The sequence below is a fragment of the Emydura macquarii genome, unplaced genomic scaffold, assembly GCF_026122565.2.
Source record: "Emydura macquarii macquarii isolate MOO-44397 ecotype Brisbane River unplaced genomic scaffold, CSIRO-AGI_Emac_v2 contig_554, whole genome shotgun sequence".
Taxonomy (NCBI): domain Eukaryota; kingdom Metazoa; phylum Chordata; order Testudines; family Chelidae; genus Emydura; species Emydura macquarii.
Genome location: NW_027130691.1, coordinates 12,531,129 through 12,554,558, shown reverse-complemented (window position 1 = coordinate 12,554,558; position 23,430 = coordinate 12,531,129). Strand labels below are relative to the sequence as shown.

Sequence of the window (23,430 nt, the reverse complement as noted above, 5' to 3'; positions counted from 1 at the left end):
CCAACTGAGATGGACTTGAAGGTTCTCCCATCAGTCCTATCCGTCCAGCTTCATTTTTCACATGAGGTTACTGCTAAGTACTTTGTGTGTTACTCCCACCCTTTAACAAGACAAGGAATGAGAGATTCCAAGCCTGGGATACAAGTGCCAGAGCCAGGCACTACCCATCTCTTCATTCCCTCATTAAGATTCTGGGCCTGTAGGAACTACTTTTTTCCGGATTGTAAATATATAATAATATACTCAGACGGCACTTGAGTAGTTTCCATTGAGAGCTGCATGCCTTTTCTTTCTGAGGCAACTGAACAGAAAATGTGGCTTTTCCCATGGGGGAAAACATCTCTGGCTGTTTGCTCAATTTGTGGTGTAACTGACAAATAGTGTGTCTGTAATGCAGTCTGCTTGTGACTGGGAGAATCTCCCAACTATCTCTTTGGGAGATGGATTTATGCACAAATGTGAAGAAACCACACCACCGTGAGAACATAAAGGGGGAAAAGAGGATGAAATTGCTCCTTAGTGATGAAAGACCAAATTCAGCCTTGGTGGAAGGGGGTGCAGGTCTCTTGACTTCACTGGAATTGCACCGATGTACGTCAAGGCTGAAGATATCAAAATAGTGGAGAACAATATGGTGCAAATATTTGGCAGCGCGTTGATCCTCCCAGATCTCTCTCCACCTGGCTGGCCTTTAGGAGATGCATTGCTCCTTTCCACTTCTTGAGGAAACTAAGGTTTCTTTTAATTTTCATGTCAATTTGACTTCTTTCCCCTTCACAACTTTATCCTGTGTTATGTCCCCCATTCTGGCCCGATCTTCAGTAGATGTAAATAGCTTCAGCAAAGCAACAGTACTTTACACCAGCTGGGTAATTGGCTTCTTATGTGTTTCCCTAGCTTGTTAGACACCTGTTGACACAAGTCAAGCTACTGTACATGCTATGAGGCAGGTCATCATGTCCTCAGTAGACACAAGGACATGGCAGCTGGTTGTTAATGGTCCAGCGTCGTATTAACAGAATAGTACTGAAAGAAAGAGGAGATTGAAGTTATGTGGACAGATTTTTTTTAAAGCGAATGTCAACCCTTTTGGCGAGGGCTAAGTAAATTCAAGTCTCTTCTGTTGACACTCAGAGGATGCAAAACCTGAGATATTAAATGTGCACTAGGACTTAATCACACGAGGTCAGTCCTTGAATGTCATCAAAATAGCTCAGAGATGAGAGTCGCAGTTTGATTCAGCTGGGTTAGCCTGTGATTTTGAAGGCACGTCTTCTGTATTAATCAGGAGAGAGATGGTGAGACTGTGACTTGCATATTGAACATGAATGATCTCAGATGCTTAAATATTTTCCCTCGTCAAACAAAATGAAAAGGAAATGGCGTTGTGAATTTTAAAGGAAAGCAAGTCATTGATGATATAAGTACTTGAAATGAATATTTAGCCTTAAAACAGAGCAGTATTATTTGCCTGTGGACTTCTTTTACGTCTTCATTCTCATCGCAGAGTGTATATGGTATGTGATTACTGCATTTGCAAGCCTCATAAAATTATGGACATAGAGAGGTCATCTGATCCAACCCCCTGTGCTGAGGCAGGGCCAAGTAAACCTAGACCATCCTTGACAGGTGTTTCGTCCAACTTGTTCTTAAAATACCCCAGTAATGGGGATTCCACAACCTCTCTTAAAAGCCCATTCCAGCGCTTAACTATCCTTATAGTTAGAAAGTTTTTCCTAATATCTAACATAAATCTCTCTTGCTGCCAATTACTTCTTGTACTACCTTCAGTGGGCATAGAGAACGATTGATCACCATTCTCTTCATCACGGCCCTTAACATATTTGAAGACTGTTATCGGTCTTTTCTTCTCAAGACTAAACATGTCCAGGTTTTTTAACCTTTCTTCATAGGTCTGGTTTTTTAAACCTTTTATCATTTTTGTTACTATATGCTTTCTCTCCAATTTATCCACATCTTTCCTAATGTGTAGTGCCCAAAATTGGACACACAACTCCAGGTGAGGCCTCACCAGTGCCCAGTAGAGCGGGATAGTTATTTCCCAAATCTTACATAAGACACCACTGTTAATATGCCCCAGAATGATGATAGCCTTTTTTACAACACTGTAGATTCATATTCAATTAGTGATCCACTACATCCTCCAGTTCCTTTTAAGCAGCATGACCACCTCGCCAGTTATTCCCGATATTGTGGTTATGCATTTTATTTTTCCTTCCGACGTATAGTACTTTGTTCTTGTCTTTATTGCAGTTCATCTTGTTGAATTCAGACCTATTCTCCAATTTGTCAAGGTCCTTTTGAATTCTAATCCTGTCCTCCAAAATGTTTGTAATCCCTCCCAGCTCAATATCATTTGCAGATTTTATAAGCATACTCTCCACTCCATTATCCAAATATTAATGATACTATTTCATAGTATCAGACCCAGGACTGACCCTGATGGTACCGCACTAGGCATGCCCTCCCCGTTTGACAGTGAACCACTGACAATTACTTTTTAAAGTACAGTCTTTTTGTAGTAGCTCAAAGTAATTACATATTCAGGTTCTTCTTGTGGTGATAGGTTATTTTTGTCAGTAGGGCGAAGCCAGCCTGAAAATGGGTGATGAGCAGAAGGTTCAGTTTCTCTGTGAGGCTGTTGAGTAACCACTAAGCTTCTGTGAGTCAAAGGTGTAGGTTGATCATTCCTTGGTCACAGCAGTTATATCCATGTCGCCAACTACGGAGTTAGTGGGAGGATCTGAAAACCTTCAACTCTACACAGTCATTTATTGTTTATGGACTTTTCCATTCTGATCATCACTGCAGTGTTTAAGCTCCTCACAGGTATTAATGAATGCAGCACCCCAGTAAGTTCCTGACTGGGGAATTGAGACATTGTGGCTAACCCAGACTCTCACTAAAAGTCTGTGGCAGAGCTGGGTGTTGGACTTGCATCTCTCCAATCCCAGTCCAGTGCCTTAACTACAACTCCTCCGTCTCTGTCATTATTGCTCTGGGCTGCATCTAACTACTTGGTTGCGGTGTATCAGTGTTGCAGTTCTGTGCAGTAAATAAAACAGCATTAAGGATGGTCTGTTGTTCTAATGACTGGTTTTGAATGGAACCAAAGAGTCCCAGTGGATTGAGTCATTGGTTAATATGGGTGAAAATTACATGCTAACTCATGATTGTGAAAAACTCAACCTAGACCATATTTAATGGTTTATCTGTGATGTGGCCAGCACAGGGCTGGTTTACCTTCTGCACAGTGACTCGACAGGTTGATTAATAGAAAATTATTTTTATTAAGCATAGGTGGCCCATCACTTTCATACAATAAAGATATTTTTCATTAAATAGTATTCGTTCCTTTTGTGTGTAATGTTTTGCACTATATTGCGCTACACCTTGTTGTAGACTTTTACAGCATAACTCTCCCAGGAGAATGAGTACAGTCTTGTAGGAGGTAAAAAATATGCTGAAAACTGGCAGGTCAAATTAACTATTGAATTATTCAAATTGTGCTGTGCTTAATTGCTACTTTTTTTGCCTCTCAGGTACTGAAATATATTAGTGCAGACCAGAGATTGTCTATTGACCTATTCCCCATAAGACTTTCTTTAGTGTGAGCTGATACTACTTCTGTGGCAGAAATAAGTAGAGAGAACTGACTAAGAAGGAGGCCATTACCATTAATTCTCAAATGGAGTTTTCAATTAGAATCATGTAATAATTTCACCAAACAGTTCTGTAAAATTCCACCTGTTTTGCAGTAAATATTCTTCTTGTTTTACAGGAACTCAATGTTAATTAATGGATGTCAGCCTGCAGGGCTGAAAATCTCTGCAAAACAGATGGAACTGTTAAGATCCAGGACTGCAAATACATATGTGGATGCCCAAAGCCAAATCATTGCCCCCACTCCCTCTGGCTGTTCTGGTCCATTGCCAGAAACCCAGTTACCTGGGGCTCTGCTAGTGTAGGGGGAATCCCCAGATGGCATAGAGGTGAGAATAGGTGGCCCAATATCTGCTGCTACTCAGAGCTTCTTGTATAAGGGGGGTGTTGGGGTCATGGTAGAGGGGGCATGGCTGGAATGCTTGCACTCCAAATATTCTTGGCTGCTGGTGCAGCCCACTGAGAGCTGTTGTGGTTGGGAACAACTCAAAACAGCTGTGCTCTGTGGGTAGGTGGAAGCATAAAGCCAGTGACACTCCTCATTCCCAGTTGCAACAGTTTCAGCACCAGTGTAGCTTGAGGATCTGGTCTCCCAGTCTTAAAAACTTGTATAAGATGCAGAGACTTCTCTACCTTTCTATCCACTTGGAAGTCCTCTTTGGAAGTCCTGTAGAAGGCTTGTGTGGTCTCAGATCCCAATCAGTTCCTGTATACCACAGAGGTATGGGGGAACTTATCAATGTTTGATATTTTTTTCTCTGCTTATATTTAAAAAAAAAATTCACAGTTATTTCTCATTTTCCATCTCCCTCTATTTTTATAGGGAACACACAGATAGCAGGAAGACACAGGACTACAACAGGCTTTGAAAGAAGTTGAGTTGGGAAGAGTAAATGGGAACAGAGGGTTCTCGTGAGATAAGGGACAGAAGATCAGGGGTCAGATACTGGGAGAGGGTTGCCAAAGAATACAATGTACAGAAGGTACATGTCTGAATTTTAACAATGTAGCATTATGATGAGCTGCACACAAAGGGCCCTCAGAAACATATTGCCATTCACACTCTGTCCCATGGGAGTTGTGCAATCATATGTGAGAGCAGAATTAGGCCCACATTGTTCAGTTGTGTCTCCATGCAGCCTACCGCAGTTCTGCATTCCCTCTGTACATCCACACTTCCTTTCCACGCCTTCTATGCTTTTTATTTAGATGCACGTATTTTCCAATTATGCAACACACAACTGGCTTTAGGTTACTGACACTGCACAGCCACTGTTAACTGTATTACAGCAGATGTGGAGCATAACACAGCATCCCATCTTTGAGATGGAGTGGGAGACAAGAACTTGAATTAAGTTATCTGGGGGAGCAAAGAAAAAAGATAATGAAGATGGTGAGATGAGTGTGTTAATTCAAAAGATGAGAAAGAGAAGGTGTTGACCTAAGGAAGGTAGAAATTGGAAAGTGAAACATAGAGACTGCAGCATATTAGCAGTCATAAAGAGCGTGCTGGGATCCATTAAAGGAGACATAATAATACAATATTACACTTGCTTCCTACCTTAGAAATTACTTTAGCACCCATCACAGTTGTGTCTAAGCTCTTAATGGAGTTATGCAATACTGTAGTAATTAAAAATAGTGCTAGAGAATAGAGGATTACCATAAAAAGTAAATGAGTAAAAAGAGTTCATCCAGAGATTTCAATATACAAGAGAGACAGAGAAAGCTTAACACAGAAGAAAAGACCAGGGACATGAGCTGTGTATCCTGTAGATCTGTGACAAGCACAGTCCATTTTGGGAGATTATCCCCAAAAGTTCTTTTAAAACATAGAAAATGTGAAATTTAATGAAGCCAGAAGGATACCAAGAGATCAGGAGCCAAAGTGTAGCTTTGTGAAGCTCCAGATCTAGGGATACCAGTTTAGAGCTGCTGTTTTATACATTAATGTATAGTGCATTATGTTGTGCTGGGCTTAAACAATGGATTCTCAAGATGTATTTTAAAGCAAGGAGAAGACTGATTTTCTAGTAATCAGTTACTGACCTGGAGACAATGCTAGGGCTGTTTTATTAAGCCAGTTTTATTACTCCAGCTATGCTTTTTTGAGGACCTGCAAGATGTTATAAAGATGCCCTACACCCTACTATAAAAGTCTGCTTCTTAACAATTTTGGTGGGATTTGGTCCATAGCTTTTTGCCCATCATTTGGAACCTCCATCACCAGAATGAAATCAGTGAGGTTGTATAGCATGTCTAGGGACAGAGTTTGAGGGGGAGAGTACAGAACAGGGCAATTATGGAGTGATCCAGCCATTTTCCACTCCCGGCTTCTGGTAGTCAGGTTTAGGGTCGTCCCAAGCATGGGGTTACATCCCTGGCCATTTTGACAAAGAGACATTCCCAGCTGTGAAAAGCCCCTTTATGTTCACCCTTTGCTTAGAGCAACACTCTTCTATAGCCCTAAGATTTCAGGTAGAGGTTTCAGAGTAAGTGCAGGCTTTGCAATGCACGTATCTCATATATTCCAAGGCCAGAAGGGACTATCATCAAGACTAAACTCCTGGATAGCACAGACCACAGAACTTCCCCAAAGTAATTCCTAGAACACTTCTTTTAGAAAAACATCCAATCTTAATTTAAAAATGGTGAGAATCCACCACAACCCTAGTAAATGGTTAGTTACCCTCTCTGTTAAAAATGTACACCTTATTTCCTGTCTGAATTTGTGTAGCTTCAACTTCCAGCCATTGAATCACGTTGAACCTTTCTCTGCTAGACTGAAGAGGCCATTATCATGTATTTGTAGGTACTTATAGACTGTAATCATGTCATCCTTTAACCTTCTCTTTGTTCAGCTAAATAAATTGAGCTGGTGAAGTCTATCACTATAAGGCATGTTTTCTAATCCTTTAATCATTCTCGTGGCTTTTCTCTAAATCCTTTTCAATTTATCAACATCCTTCTTGAATTGTGGGCTGCAGAACTGGACACAGTATTCCAGCAGCAGTCACATCAGTGCCAAATATAGGGATAAAATAGCCTCTCTACTCCTACCTAAGATTCCCGTTTATGCATCCCACCTTCGCATTAGTTCTTTGGCCACAGTGTCACACTGGGAGCTCAAGTTCAGCTGATTATCCACCACGACTCCTAAATCTTTTTCAGAATCACTTCTTCACAGGATTGAGTCTCCCATCCTATATTCTTCATTCTTTGTTCCTAGATGTATGCATTTACATTTAATCATATTAAAACACATATTGATTGCTTGCACCTAGTTCACAAGTAATCCAGATCACCTTGTATCTGTGACCCGTCCTTTTCATTATTTACCACTCCCCCAATTTTTGTGTCATCTGCAAACTTTATCAGTGATGACTTTATGTTTTCTTCCTGGTCATTGAGAAAAATGTTAAGTAGCATAGGGCTAAGAACCAGTCCCTGCGGGACTTTGCTGGAAACACACCAGCTGGATGATGAATCCCCATTTACAGTTACATTTTGAGGTATCAGCCATCCAGTTTTTAATTGATTCAGTGTGTGTCATGTTAATTTTATACCATTCTAGTTTTTTAATGAAAATGTTCTGTGCTACCAAGCCAAATACCTTAGAGAAGTCTTAAGTATTATGTCAATAATATTACTTTTATCAACCAAACTTGTAATCCCATTAAAAAAAGATATCGAGTTATTTTGACAGAATCGCTTTTCCATAAATCCATGTTGATTTTCATTAATTATATTATCCTCCTTTAATTCTTTATTAATTGAGCCACATATCAGTTGCTCCATTATCTTGTGCTGGATTGATATTAGACTGATAGCAGATCTAATTACTTGGGACACCCCCTACATCCATTTTAAAAATTGTCACAACATCAGCTTTATTCCAGTCTTCTGGAACTTCCTCGGCACTTCAAGACTTATTGAAAATCAGCATTAATGGTCCAGCAAGCTCCTCAGTCAGCTCTTTTTAAACTTTTAGATGCAAATTATCTGGAACTGCTAATTTTAAAATGTCTAATATTAGTAGCTTCTGTTTAACATCTTCCAGAGATAATAGTGGAATGGAAAGAGTGTTGTTATCATCATAGCATAGACTCATAGATGTGTAGGACTGGAAGTAACCTTGAGAGGTCATCTAGTCCAGTCCCCTGCAGGAGGCTATATCATCCCTGAATACAGAACAAATATTTATTAAACACTTTTGTCTTTTCTGCATTATTTTTGATAATTTTACCATTCCATTTGCATCTAGTAATGGACCAATTCTTTTTGTTCCTGTTATATTTAAAAACCTCCTTTTTATTGTCCTTAACTCTGCTGGCCATAGATTTCTCCTTATTTCCCTTTGTTTCCCTTATCAATTTTCTACAGTTGCCAGCTTCTGATTTATAGTCATTACTGTCAACTTCCCCTTTTTTTCTATTAGATTATATATTCTTTTTAATATTTTTTTTATAATTGACTTCACTTCCCCTCTAAACCAGGTCAGTTTTTTAATCATCACGGCCTTCCTCAGTTGTGGAAGAATTGTGGCTTTTGGGGCATAATAAAGCATTCTTAAATGATTTCCCATTATCATTCACATTTTTCTGATTCAGTTCTTCCTGCCAGCTTATTTGGCTTATTATTGGTGTTAGCTTTGTGAAATTGATGCTAATAAAGCACCAAACATATATACTATTGGTCTGGACTTTATTCTGAGTGCATATTACCAACGCTACCATCAACTTTTAGTTCTGTGATTAGATCCTCTTTATCTATTAGGACAAGATGTAATAAAGTATTCCCCCTTGTTGGTTACAACACTTTTTGAGTTAGAAAACTGTCATCTAAAATGTTTAGCAATTCCAAGGATGTTTTAGTACTGGCAGCATGAAATCTCCAACATTGTCACTCAAATTGAAGTCCTCCATGATTACGCAGCATCTAAAAAGCTTCTCTTTTTCCAAAGCTTTTATCAGTCACTTAGGATCAATTTGGTAGCTTAATGGAGTACATGTTTCAGACAGCAAAAGTGTACTAAAATTACTTAGTTGAATAAAGAGCTAAGGATACCACATAAGCCATGTGGGCCTTTCGGATTTAAGCAGCAGTGCCAGCATACATACGGAGGACAAGCCAGAAAAGCAACTCCAACTATTCATCTATCTAAACAACCTAGAGTACCCACTGAAGCATCCTCATTGCTTTTCAGTGATGCAGAAAAGAGCTATTCAGATTTGGCAGCCAAACAGCTGATCTTTAACTCTGAAGCAGGCAAATTCGGCAGTGCTCGCTCTGTTCCGGCTGGTGGGCTGCAGGTCTGAAATCTCGAAGGGCCATTCAGGAATGCTGATAGAGATGTCAGGTAGAACAGATGGGGAATTTTCTCTCTCCTCATGGAACACAAGGAAATGGGTTTGGTTTTTTTTTAAACTCTCTGAGCATTTAGTTACAGCACAGACATACCCAGAGTAATATTTCTTTGACTATCTTAAATGCAGAAATATGCATCTCTGTAGATTTACTATTCAACATATGATAAAGTATATTGCCAGTGAAATTTAAGACTGTATATAAAATCAGATGGAAAACAAGCTTTCCATTTACACAGATTATATTTTTTAATGACGTTAGCACCCCATTGTGCCAGACACTGAATGAATGTAATAAATAGAGTCCCTGTCACAGTGAGCTTAAAATCAAAGACAGAAAAGGGTGGGAGGGCAAACAGGCGCAGAGTGGTGAAGTGACCGGCTCAAGGTCACAAAGCAGGTCAGTGGCGGAGCCCAGAATAGCACTTACATCCCCCGAGTCCCAGTTCACTGGCCTCTCTATTGTGTGTTTAATCTGAGTATATGTGGAAACTACGTCTAGACTCCGGCAGCTCAGAGTTATTTAAGATGTGAGAGGGGCTGTGGCCGTACTGGATGAATACTTCAGATGGTGTAGATTGGCATAGCGCCATTGAAGTAAATGGAGCTACATCAATTCACAAAGGCTGAGAATCTGGGCTGTACTGTATGTATGATTTCTTTTGGCTCGCATGTTTTTATTTCTGTGTTACGCTTTTAAAAACAACTGCTTGATGTCTGTTGGTGGCCTGACTTTTTCCGAGGCTATATTTTGGTCTTGCAATACATGGAGGACCTCCTAACCTACTTTATCAGTGCTTTGGGTAGAAGCTATTGTTTTTAGCGTTGTATCTTTGTGAAAAGTTTTCTACTGTCATCAACTCCATGACAAACTGATAAGTATGGAAGAACATGTAGCAAATAATTCCTGTTCCCACTGATCTCTGGCATTTGATCTGCTGTGAATTGCCACTATCAAGCATAGATTGCTAACATATCCAAAAATAGACTTTTTACAATAGGACTAAAGTGATTTTAGAGGAGGCAATCTGATCACAATACACCCCTTCTGCACCCGATGTTCAGGATTGTATTGCACATGTCTGCGTCCTCTGGGCCAAATTCTGCCTCCTGATTCTTGCGTTAACTCTCCTTGTTTTCCATTAGAAGTCTTTAAATTTGAGGGCATGCTCATCATAAAAGCCGAGCACCTGCAGCACCCATTGAAATCAATGTGAGTGCTCATCACCTTAAGAAGACAAAAGGAGTAAATGCATGTGCCCATCTATCCTCGGGTCAATCTCAAGCATTTAACACTTTGGGGAAAAACAAGCAGCTTTTTGGTTCTGATTCTGCCTTTGTTCAAGTACACGGTCTGGACTTGCACATTCCTTTTGATGATTTGTGCAAGAAAGAAACACTTACGAAAGCCTCTTCTTCTGCAGTTAACCACCCACCAGGGCACTCTTGTGTCCGCTTGGAGGTCCATTGAAGTCAGTAGGAATCCATGTGGTTGCACGACTACGCCCCATGCATTATCAATTGCAGAATCGAGGCCTTAGAATGAAAAGTTCTGAAGCTGTTCTGGAGAAATAAATGACAATAAAAAAGCACTATTCGCCTGATGGTGAATATATGAGAATCAAGTTTAATGTTCTTTCAATCTCTCTAAACTTTAACAATCCATCAATAGCTATTCAGAGAGAGAGAGAAGAAGCCTGAGAAATTCCTAGGTAACATTGCTCATTAGCAGAGAGAAAGGAAGAGTTTTTCTTCCATCTCCATGTCCAGCCAGTAGTCTCTGCTATGTTTGTATTAGGTAAAAACTGAAGCAAGCCTAAGATGAAGCACTAAATTCAAAGCTGAATATTCTGATTCTGTTTACTTTACAGATATCCTTAGTGTCTATGGAATGTGTGTGTGGGGAAAAAAATTGTTCCTTTGGCTCAGTTAATAATTTGTCAACAACAGATGCAGGTCTGTGCCTGCAAAGCAGGTTAATTCATACAGAGGCTAGCAATGGGAAATGGGCCCAAACTTCAAACTGTAGTTCTGATGTTTGGACTGCTTCCTTCTGGGCTTGATCCTGCCCCATTGATGTTAGTGGGAGTTTTGCCACTGACTTAAGTGACTGTAGGATTGGACCAAAAGCCCATTACGAGGGTCCCTGTAGTAGAGAATGTAAGGATGAAATAGTTGAAGAACACTGCTGGCCTCCCTTCTGCTGGCATGTAGAGCTACAATGCTGACGAAGTATTTAGGGTCCAGATATCTGCAAAGCTTCACATCTCTCATACAAAAAGATATCCAGGCACATTTGGATTTTTTGTCAAAAGAGCATTTGCAGTTGCAAACTGCAGTGTTGTAGCATGGCTTCTACTCTCTGTTTGGTTTGCGTTTAGCAGAAAATGCCACAAAATCTTTAAAAACATCTGGTAAATTCTAAGACGGGTGGCATCATTTTTACTAGTGCAAGTGGCACCTGCAAAATGTATGCAGCCATTTTTGTGCCTGCAGTTGAACTGTGTGAACAAATCAGAATTTAGGCCCAGCTCGCGACTTAACTGCAGTGCAGGTATTTAGCGGTGCAAATGCTCATCTCTGTGCCCACGATTCATTCTGCCAACACAAAAAGGTGAGCACAAGACTCTTCCTCAGACCAGCTGAAAAAAATCATTAAATAACAAAAATTAAATATCAATCCCCCTGCCTCCTGGTGTGTGTTGTAGAGAACTCCAGAAGCTAAAACAAAGCTTTCAAACCAAATCAGGAAAGAATAGAGGCATAGCAACTCAAGCCTAGGGGTGGCAGCTTTGGTGCTTACCCTAAAGAGCCTTACAGTGGAATGGGGTTATCTCTAAATTCCAACTTTCCTTGGAAAATTGAAATTGCCTATTCACAATTGCTGATCCTGGCTTCTCTATAAAACCAGCCCAAGATTCACTGTTTGTGGCCTATGACTATAAGGGCTGGTTCACACTGACGGCGCGATTCGGCGGCAGTCGACGGGAGTTACGCAGAGTAGTTTGCGTAACTGACGTCGACTGCTCAGCTTCCCTTCTGCGCGCTGTTCCCGTCGATGCAGCGCTACACTACGTGAGGGGGTGGACTTACTCAGTCGACTTCCTGATCGATTGAGCGGGTCTCACTGACCGCTCAATCAATCCAGAAAGATCGATCTGGCGGCAACGATTTTGCCGCCGTCAGTATAAACGTAGCCTAAGACACGCTATAAATGCTCCATTAGTGTGCAAAAGATTTCCGGATCTCTTCTTCATCTGTTTCTGGGGTTAGTGCGTCTATGTTCATTCTGAAGCTATTTTTATTTTGCTGCGGTATTGTTTGATTGGGAGTCACTGTAGTGGGATAGAAAGGAAGAGAGATAATTGGCATTGGCGCTCAGGCAGGCAGTAGGAAGGGAGGCAGTAATTTCCCAGTAAATGCACATTGAGGCCAGCCTTCTAGTGCTGTCTGCTTAGGACACTTAAAACACAGTCTAAAAAGGTCAGTTTTGCTTGGCTGCTGCGAAGCTATCTGAGGGAAGGGGAAAGCACAAGGAATCTGTCTCCCAACCTGTTGAGCTTCGATGCAGGAGCTTGGCCAAATGAGAGTACTTATGGTCAAGGAGACTGAAAAGCTGGTTCTACTGTGACCAATAGGTTGAGCAAAGTGGGCAGGATTAGGGAAGAGACATGGCTGGGAGGGGAGCTCTGTGCTTTGTCTGCTTTAAATATGGTGCTGCTGCCAGCTTCCCTGAGCTGCATCTGGAGCTCTGTCTAGCCCACAACACAGGGCTGTTGCTTAATCCTACTATTCAGACCTAGACAGAGTGGCTGCACGACTATATTTCTCTGCAAACCACAGGGATTTCTCCGTTTCGTACCTGTGAAATTTCACAGCTCAAGCTGCCAAGGAAGTGGGAATAGATATACCGAGAGGAAACATTCAAATACTGTATTGCAGTTTATCATTCTGGGTCACGTAATTCGGGTTTTATCTATAAGCAACTTACTCTTCAGTCTTCTATGTCCTGGGAGCTGCCCAGAACTCCTGCCTTCCTCTAATGAGTGGGGGAGGTGGTGTGCCAGAAAAAATCCGGGTAGAACAGTAGCCCCCAGAAGGAGGCTGAGTAAATCCACATAGTGTAGCATCTTTAAATGAGAATAAGACATAAATTACTGTAAAAGATTTAATCCCTTAAAAACCGTGAGTGAATAGGTAAACAAAGCCAGAATTACTAGCCAAGTTGACAAAGGATTTGCAGCTCACCATGTGGAGACAAGCTCCTATCTGGAATAATTCCATCGAAGGCACTGGAGTTACACCAAACCTGAATTTAGCTGGCGATGCTCAACAGTGGATGGCTCCTATTTCATGGACTGCCTAAAATAAGTAATGTAAACACACTATGCCAGTCAATCATGTTCCAGTAACTTTCCATTAAATCAGCTGGCTAAATATTTCATACAGGTCTTGGCACCTATTCCACAAAACAGCACAAATGCAGGGCCCAAGCATAATTTTTTCGGGCCCAGTGCAAACTTGTAACATGGGCCCCCTCCCGCACACATACCACAGTCCCTCATCCCATACATACAATCTCATGAGCCATGAACATTTTTTTCCTCATGGTAATTGGGGTTGCAGCCTGGGCCAGGCCCCCCAGGGTCTCTGGACCCCAGTAAAGTGTACCCTTCCCCTCCACCCCCATGTGGGGGGCCCTGCACAAATGAGTTCCACAGTAAAGAAAGTGTTGACAGAATCCGTGATAATAATGGTCATGATGAGCTGTAGCATAGTGTCTGAATACCTCGTCTCTGCATTCCTATTCCCACTGAGCTGGCAAATCAAGCTGTGAAATTTCACAGGTGTTAATATTTAATGGCAACATCTCTCTCTTTGGGGTTTTGTTGAGAAATAATATCAGGCAGCTTCTCTGCATTTTAAATGTTTTCTAATTCCCTTTGTCTTGTGCCACAGAATCTAATGTCCCATTTGCTAAGATTGTCTACACTGCCCCATAATTTGAATATGTGAATAGCAGTGGACATGAACTAAAATGGTTCCTAGTTCGCATTAACACAGTCCAGTTTGAAGAGGGCTACATTAATGTAAACTAGGAACCTTTCAGTTTGCCCCTTTAGTATCTACATGGGGGAGTTATGGCGCAGCACTTTGGTGCGCGCTGCTGTTCACACCCCTTTGAACTGCGAGGCAGAATAGACATAGCCTGAGACACAGACAGGTGAAGTGTCTTACCCAGGGTTATACCGCAGCTCCTATCCATTGCACCACACTGCAGACCTTGGTTATGGAAAGACTACCCTAGCTCCACAGTTATTACAGATAAATGTACATAAGATGAATAATGCCAGTAACAGCGGGATGATCCAATCTATTTATCAACGCTGAGAAGAAATGAGGAAAACATCCCTCTCACTTTTTGGAAAGCCCATAAATCCCTCAGAGCTTTTTCCTCAGTTGCTTCTTCTTTGACAATAACATGCCCCAAGGTGACTTCTTCCATAACACGTCACAACGAGAGGAGGGCTCCTCTTGCAGAAAAACAATTAGTGGTGTGTCATTGGTGACATCTGCACCTGTTGTTTGGTATTTTGAAATCCTTCATTTTTCAGGCAGAACCAGAGTGGGAGATGCTCCCGCTGAGATCATTCACAGCAGTTATCGTTGGAGTGAATGAGGCACACGCTCCATGAGAAGGGAAGCATGGCTGGCTGACACCTCAGTCACTTTGGTGAGAGCTCGCTGTGTGTTTCCTGGTGTCTATAGCCTGACGAGCACAGATATAATTTAAGAATGCTGTGCAGATCCATCTTTTCGAATTCCGCCTGCTTTCTTAGAATATCAGGAGCTTTTCCCTTGGACACCCTCTGTCCTTCAAAGACAGTTAATCTCATAACTATAATCTTCTATAAATAGCAAAGGTGCTGTTTATCCTGATTCACTAAGTCACGTTGACTCTGCGTGAGTGTGCATGAGTCTGGCCCAAAGATCCTGCGAATTGGCATCCTAACGATGTACTTCAGTCCAACAATCCACACTGATGTTACTTGTCCATCCAGCAGAAGAATATGCTGCTTCGGGTGCTTTGCCTGTTTAAACACGGTACAATAAAAAAATCGGTACCAATGCCTAGGGAACAATCACAGCTGAGGTGCATATAGAACCGGATTCAGCAAGGTGCTGAGCGCCTGCTCTGTGGATTCTGACTCCTGCTGTGAGCTAAGGTTGCTTGGCACGCTTTGCACCTTGCAGGATTGGACCCTCGGTGTTCCAGCAAATGGAAGGAAGCAGAGAGGATGCATTTCATGATGAGACTTGGGGATGAAGTCATTTCTCAACGTTTGTGGTGTCCGTTTGTCTGTACAGCGCTTTTATACTTAATATGCAAGATATGTGGAGAACAGTCCTAAAGCCAGCAAAGTGGGGGGGGGGGGGGAGGGATAATTTCACTTAAAAACAAAACAGGAGTTTTTAAATCATGGGGAAAATGAGTGTTTAACCACTGCCTAGTTTTGTGAATCCAACAAACCAGCTTTGCCACACACAAAAAATAATAAAATTAAAGACGTTTTGAGAGTTTTGTAAAATCTTCAGTGTTTGGAGTGTTATCTGAGGGACTAGAAAAGCCGTAGGACCTGGGAAGTGCAGACTTTTACTCCCAGACCTACCACGGATTTGCTTTGTGGCCTTGTACCAGCCAGTGAGCCTCCTTGCTTCCATTTCCCGCTCTGTGAGTTAATCGTTACCTAGCCCTGTGCTGAGGGATAATCTGTGCTGTGTTTTTAGCATGTTGTGAAACTCCCTGGAATATCGTTCCCCTTTACCAACCTAAGTATTCTGAAATGAATAGAGTACTTGTGAAAGCTGCTGGGCTGAAAAACCTGGTGGTTGAAGCCCTTTTTTGACACACGTGGTGTAGCAGGTATAGAGTAAGTGTGCCACTCGACCCTAAACTGGAGGGACTAGTTCTTAAAAAAACCAGGAGTAGTCGTCTTCAGACTCGTTCAGCCCTTAGTGTGTTCTGTTCTTCAAGCACCATCAAGAAGATCAAATTGTCCCCTCATACCTGGAGGTGGAACTTCCAGAGACAGCCAACCAGGAGGTTAATTAGTGCTCATTTTGATGGGGTTCCCCCCCCCAAATTATATATACCCTTTCCCATTAGGAAGAGGCTTGGGAACCCCGATTCATTTCACAATGGCCACTGAAAAGGCACCAGGTGAAACTTTTGGTTGCTAAATCTCTAGTCACCACTGACCAGGCTGGATCCAAATTAGTGACCATATTTAATTCCTCTGACCCATCAATTCCATGCAATGGAGGCACTGTTGCTGCACCAAATCCTCTGACTCTGCTGCGTGTGACACTAACCCGCATTAACTCACTCTAAGCTGCACCATGGGCTGCTGCCTCTCCGTGTTATCGTTTGCAGCATTAGAGAACTGCATTGTTCACGTTATCAGCTTGCTAAAGTGGTTTGGACTATTGAATGGCCAATAAACACTTGGCTACTTTTATTGTCTCCAGGGTGGAACCAGCACTTACCCGGATCAAAGAGGATCGAAAGCGAATCATCCTGCCAGCTATTGACAACATCAAGTACAACACTTTTGAAGTGCAGCAATATGCCAATGCTGCCCATGGTTACAACTGGGGACTCTGGTGCATGTATATAATCCCGCCCCAAGACTGGCTCGATAAAGGGGACGAGTCTGCTCCCATCAGGTGAATCTACAGTGCAATTGCTTTGTCGCTAACATGGTTTCCCTTTCAGCTGCAGCCTACTGCTGTGCGAGGTGAGTGAGGACATGCTGCAGGCTTGCTACCGGACTAGGAAATTGAAGTTAGGCAGAGCGGCCATGCCCATGAGAACAGGTACTTGCTCATGGGGTCTACGAACACTACGAGTGCCTATGCCAAAGAGGTATTTAATTATGTGCGCTTTACCTATTGCTGTGTGCGAATGTGGGATTTTGAGGACATTGATGGGCATGCTGAGGTTTGAAATATGGCCCTCAATGTGTAGAGGTCACAGGTCTAGCCAGGCACATGCCATCGCTTATCTAGCTGTTGTTACTTATTCACAGTAACAGCCATAATCTAAGTGTTTTCCAAATGAAAGAAGGCACAATCCCTGCCCCATTTACCTATCCAACTTTGTCTGTCTGTCCATCCATCCATCCATGCATCCACGTTGATGATATTCCCCAGGCACCAATCAACTTGATGTCCAAGCACTAATATTCTGTTGGCTTTTTCATCTAGTTTTTGCTGCCTTATGATGGAAAAAAAATTCTCTGTGTGTCCTGGCACCATTTGTTGCCATCTAACTGCACCCCCTGTGTTAACAGTGCTGGTATATGTGATAGCGTAGGTAATTCAGGAGCTCCTGGGTAAACTGTGGCTGTAAGGCAATGTGTCGTCTATTGGTACAAATTGCTAACCATGACCTTGTTCAAATTGCAGACCTTCTGGAATTTCACCCGATACCTTCAAGTTTTCGTTGTGAACAGAAAGGTTGGCCAGTTGCACCAGCTAGGGATAGTGAGAATGTGTGTGTTAGCCAAAAATATCTAGCCAATATTAATGTATAATATTAAAGGCTCTGCACTTAATGCTAAGCGAATCACTTCCGGCATGCTCTGTGCTGGAAATATATTAAAAACGGTGTGGAAGCTCCCCTGTCTTCCCTGGTGTCTGGGGAGAAGGTACAAGCCTTATGCAGAGGTGAACAAGCACTTGTATAGCACATTGCAAATAAAGTACATGATGTTGAACTTGCCAAGGAGTGTGTAAGGATTGTGTGCAACAAGGCGTGCAGGGTGAGGGAACCCCACCTTGTGACAGCAACTGTTATAATTGTTGCAAGATGGTTAAAACTAACTGGGTACAGATATCCGAGAGCCTTGGACAGTCGGAGCAAACTTCATAAGAAAGGAACATTGGGATAGGTCAGGAAATAAAGGAATCTGGGGGGTTTGCTGTCCATAATAAATAGGGGTATAAATATAAGTAGAAGTGAGTTTATACTTTGGAACAGAGTGAAGATGCAACTTTTGCAAAGCCTGTTCTCCAGATTTGTGAGTATTAGGTCTTTCCTTCCTGTACTGTGCTGATCACTCTTTGACTAATAATCTTTGATTAATAAACGTGACTCAGCTTTGGTTATTTGGCGGATCATGTCATTGATAGTGTAAAATTGTGCCTAATGTGAATAGACTTGCAGAGGAACCGAGGAGGGATGTAGAAAGCGTCAAAAGGCCAAATGCACCCCTAGTGCAGTTACATCAAGTGTGAATTTCGCCTAAGATCCATAACAAAAGCTGGAGGAAGTCTATAGAGGATTTTATGAACAAAGAGGTCAATCTTGCAGTGGATCCTGAAATGAATAGGAAGCTTGTGCTGTTGACAGAGGACCAAAGTGAGGTGGATGTGGGTGTAAGAAGAGAGATGGAGGCATTTTGTATAAGCGGAAGTCAAAAGATATGTGAAGTGGGAAGGCTCAAGAGAAAATTAGCCCTTCTGGCATTTTTGAGCTTGGAGCCTTGAAGTCGTACCTTCATTAAAGTCAATGGCAAACCTCCCCTTGACTTCAATGGGGTCCGGATTTCACCTTTGGTTTCTAGGCAATAGTTCTTGGAGGTGAGCCCAAAAGCAAGCTCCCTACCTGAGCTAAGGAGACATGCTAGCTTGTCTTGATTGGAAGTTGCTCTTTTCAGATTTAGAACACTGTGAAATTTGCATTACTTCAATTTCAAGAAGAAATGGAAACACTGGGTGAAATTGTGTGGATTTCACTTTATTTTTCTTCTTCTCAAGTTCAGTCAAATTTTAACAGGGAGTTTCTCAAATTCCACATTGTTGCATCTGTATTTGCTAATTATCAGTCTTCTCTGAGAACTGTTGCAGTCACTCTGTGCAACCGGACTGGGGGGAAAAGGGCTGTTTTCTCCCTTCATTTGCCAACGTGCTGAAAACCCTCAACTCATAGCTGTCACCTCTGGAGAGGATGGTTCTTGCACAGCTCTTCAGAAATGTACCTGAGGAAGGCTGACATAGGACGGAGGTTGCTCATTATAGTACCAATAAAAATAAGCACCAGAAAGGTTCTGCATTCCCAGCATTCTACATTTCTCTTGTTTCTTCCTTGCCCCACTGTGAAGGTCCTTAGCAAGGACAAAATTAACACCACATGCAAGCTTCTCAATTGGTATCAATCGGCTAGTCTGGTTTTGGGCTCTTTAGCACCTCTACCTAGACATGCTGCCTCAACACAGCCTCTGGTTAACATGGAGATCTACTTTCCTTTGCAGGGCTCAATCCTGCAAGATGGTGAGTGCTCTGGCCTTCATCCAGCTTAAGCGTGTGCTTAACTTTAAGCACCTGAGTAGTTCCATTGAGATCAAAAGCGTCAATGGGACTGGTCATGTGCCTAAATGCCTTGCTGCTTGGAACCAAAATGTCGAATCAATCTCACACCCAGGAAGCTGTCATTCCGCTTCAGCCCTCAGCAAACATTGAAATTGCTCTTAGATTTCTACATTTGCCTTGTGACCACAGAACAGAGCTGTACAGTAACATTAACCTTATTTACACAGAGCAGCACAGTCCTTCTTCATTGATCATTTGCACTGTGTGAAACCTCAATAAACTTGAAAGTAATTACTTAGGAAATCAGTTGTCCTGGCTAACTTGACCTGCTTTCCTCATATTGTTTTTAAAGTGCAATTGTTGTTTTATCTCCGTTTCCATTCAGCCGTTGGAAATAGTTTATTAATGTAGAAAATACATCAACCAAAGCTTTAGTTTCTGAAATCAGTATTTGTTCTCTGTTCCCAAGGGGTTGTGCACGCCTCATTGCTACCAGGATATAAATAAAATCACTGTATTAATTTTCATATACATTGTTCCAGGCTCTTGAACATCTGTGGTACTGGGGACAATTATTGTGCATCAAAAGAGGCTTAACCTGAAGTCTCACTTGAGGAAGTTCCTTTTGTCATTACAGAGCTCGCTTGGTGCAGAGCTGAGCATCCAGCATTCTGTCTGATGTCAGTAGACGGTACGCTTACTCAGCACCTCTGAAAATTAGGCTCAAGATCTTTTGGCAGAGGAAAAAGAAGGAAAGGATCATGTTTGTTTCTTGAAATACTGGAGAAGTGTCCATTTCACTTCAAATATACAGGGTCTGATACACCACTGCTTTACTCCAGCTTTATGCCAATGATCTCAGTAGGATTACAATGGTATCAAACTGGATCAATGCAGTGGCAAACCAGGCCTGGGACACATAGATGTTCTGATTACATATGTTTCTCTTTCAAAATGATGAATTAATGATGCCCTGAAATGCAGACATCAGTGTTGAGCCATGGATGCTGACAAATCTCCCTGGGAACAAGTGCCTCAAAAAAAGTTTTAGGTTGAGATTTTCAAGAGAGCATAAAGATGTTAAACGTCCATTTAATATCGACGCTAAATCAACATCACACTGCTTGCTGATGGACAGTCAGTGCATGGCCAGAAATGTGACACGTTTCTGGACTTGCAGTCATTTTTATTAGAGCTGGTTGGGAATTTTTCAGTGAAAGGTTTTTTCACTGGAAAATGCCAATCCCTCAAAATGGAAACTTTACGTGGAAATGTATCCATTTTGATTAGCCTTTTGTTGGGAAGGTTTCTCAGTTCCAGGACATGGGGGACAGAGGGAGAGAGACCGACAGACAGACATTGATCCACAATAGCTATTAGGGCATGCACCTGGGATGTTCAGATTCAAGTCGTGGCTTTAAATCAGGCAGAACAAGAGATTTGAACTTGGGCCCCCCACATCCCAGGTGACTGGTACCTAACCACTGGTATTTTTTCATGGAAAATTTTAAAACTTCTCCTAATTTTTTTTCCAGTAAGGAATGAAAAACATTTTTGATTTTTTTCACAAAACAGAATTCTTGTTTTCTTGGCATCTGTAGCTTTTATTCTTCAAATGTCAAGCATCCAGCCAAGCCATCAAACACGCCCTCTATACAGTCGAAATACAATCCAGCTTTAGAGCATTTCAGTCATATAAGTGTCTGCACCATGCCCACAGCAGTAACAGTAATAGAAAAGGCGTATATGAAAGTGCCACCGATGAAGAGAGACAAGGTGGGCGAGGTAATATCTTTTATTAGACCACCTTCTATTGGTGAAAGAGACAAGCTTTTGAGCTTACCCAGAGCTCTTCTTCAGGTCTGGGAAAGGTAATCAGAATGTCACAGCTAAATACAAAGTGGAACAGACTGTTAAGCAAAAGGAGTTAACACATGTTGCAAGAGACCATTTCAGGTGAAGTGGGCAGTCAACACCTCTGCAGTCATAGGACAGAGAAGGGTTTGTGGGTTGTAGATTATTGTAATAAGCCATAAATCCAGTGTCTTTATTGAACCCATGATTTGGAATGTTTTTTAGCAGTTATGATTTAAACTCCCAGGCTCATCTTTTGAAGGTGTTGTGCAGGTTTCCTTTGAAGACAAGGACTCAGAAGTCTGATAGGGAATGATCATTTTGTGCAAAGTGTTCGCCCACGGGCAATACGTCTTTTTTTTATCTTTTATCATTTCTTCTATGTGAAATTGATGAAGAGAAACAGGAAGTTCTTTTTAGAGCTGGTCTTTACAACCACCAGTGGAGGAGGCTTGCTTATTAGACAATATATATGAGTTCTGAGCTGTTTTATTAAAAGGAATGGGGAATTGGGGAGGAGAGCATACTTTCCCCCAGTTCTCTGGGGACAGCAAGGAGGTGAATGCCAGTTGAATGCTGTTATAGATCAAGGGATTAGTCAGAGCAATCATATATTTATTCGTCTGTATCAAAGCCATCAAGTTACCTCTCATTTATATTTGCACACTCTTTAGAATACCACGCTGCTAAAGCATGAAACATCAGGTAAAGTGAACCAGGGCTTAGATCTCACAATCTCTAGTGGATTTATCCTCACAACACCTCTGTGAAGTAAGGAAATACTATCATGCCCATTTTATAGATGGGAACTGAGGCACAGAGAGACCAAGGATCAGATTTTCACAGGTATTTAGGCTCCTAAAGAGGAAGATTGTCACCTAGCAGCAGTTTTAAAATGTTTAGCTCCCAAGGGATTTAAGTGCTTCAACATTTCTCAAATCCTATTAGTGGTCTATTTGTATCTGTAGGCACCCAAATACCTTTAAACATCCAGTCCCAAGTGACATCCCCGCCAGCACACAGGAATGTGCCACAGAGGGTCGCCAGGTCCCTAGGCGAGTGCCCTTAGCTCTGGGCCATCCTTCCTCCCACCTTGACCTACTGTCTCCATGCCAAGTAAGTGAAATGTGGGGGTCAAACACTGTCATCCTGATCTGACGGGATAGCAGACTCATGCCCAGCGTCTCCCAAACTTTCAGATGTGCAGCGTATAGCTAGAAAAACACGGGAAGAGTTTTAGCTCTAATTAAGAAAAGCTCTGCCTTCAACTAAAAGCATTTCATTAAACTGTCGAAGACATCCCTGCTATTTTCCAATTAGTGAGAACCCTGCAGAGTTTCATGGAGAAAACAACAGGCACCTGCAAAGAGATTGGCAGTCCTCCTCCTGTCCCATTAATGTTGTTAATCTCCCCTCCCCCTCAGTCCTCAGGGAAAACAAAATATTTGAAACATTTCCATGGACACCTGGTGTGTACACTTTAAAAGTTACCAGGAAGCCTACTTTGGGAGTTACAGACTGATTGCTCATGTAAAGCCAGATTTTCAAAAAAGTTCAGTGCCCCAAAGCTCCCATTGTTCTTAGTGGAGCATGGAGACGGCAGAGACTCCACTGCTGCTGAGAACTGGGGAGAATTCTCCCACATCTCCTTGAGACAATGAGAGCTGCAGCATGTTGAGTTTCTCTGAAAACCAGGTCCCAAAGTCAGGCCTATTTGTGTATGTGTGCACCTGTCTGTGTATAAATTTCACTCTGTCAAACATGTCCTTTAAAGACTTGATCAGGAATTTTTGGACACAACATTTTTCATTGGAAAAATGCCGATTTTGTCCAAATTAAAACATTTCCCAGGAAAGGACTAGTTTCAGTGGATTCCCCATTTTGAAATTTTTTCGAAACGCAGCATTTCAGAATTGTTTCAACACCTTTTAAATGAAAAAGTTCCATTTTTGGTTTGGAAGGACTTTTTGTTTAGAAATTTAAGTTAATTTATGTTAAAGTTAAAAATAAAAAGGTCCACATTTGAAATTGAATGTTTCCGTTGACCAGATCCAGGTTTGTTTGTTTGTTTCAGATGTTTGGTGTGCAGACATTTGTGAGATTTCAACCTTTCATCGCGATTTGGGATTGGACATTTTTTTTGAAAACTCAA

At 41.8% G+C, this 23,430-nt stretch overlaps 1 protein-coding gene across 4 annotated transcripts in view; it reads left to right on the top strand.

The window, feature by feature from the left end:
* Window positions 1-23,430, top strand: part of GALNT9 (polypeptide N-acetylgalactosaminyltransferase 9) — a 283,879-nt gene that overhangs the window by 157,634 nt on the left and 102,815 nt on the right. For 3 of the 4 annotated variants that reach the window (XM_067539375.1, XM_067539374.1, XM_067539376.1), the window contains exon 5: window positions 16,581-16,778. In XM_067539375.1, coding sequence (XP_067395476.1) covers window positions 16,581-16,778 — 198 coding nt within the window. Of the gene's footprint in view, window positions 1-16,580; window positions 16,779-16,873; window positions 16,929-23,430 lie in introns of those variants that run through there. The other variant, XM_067539377.1, reaches the window with a different exon arrangement.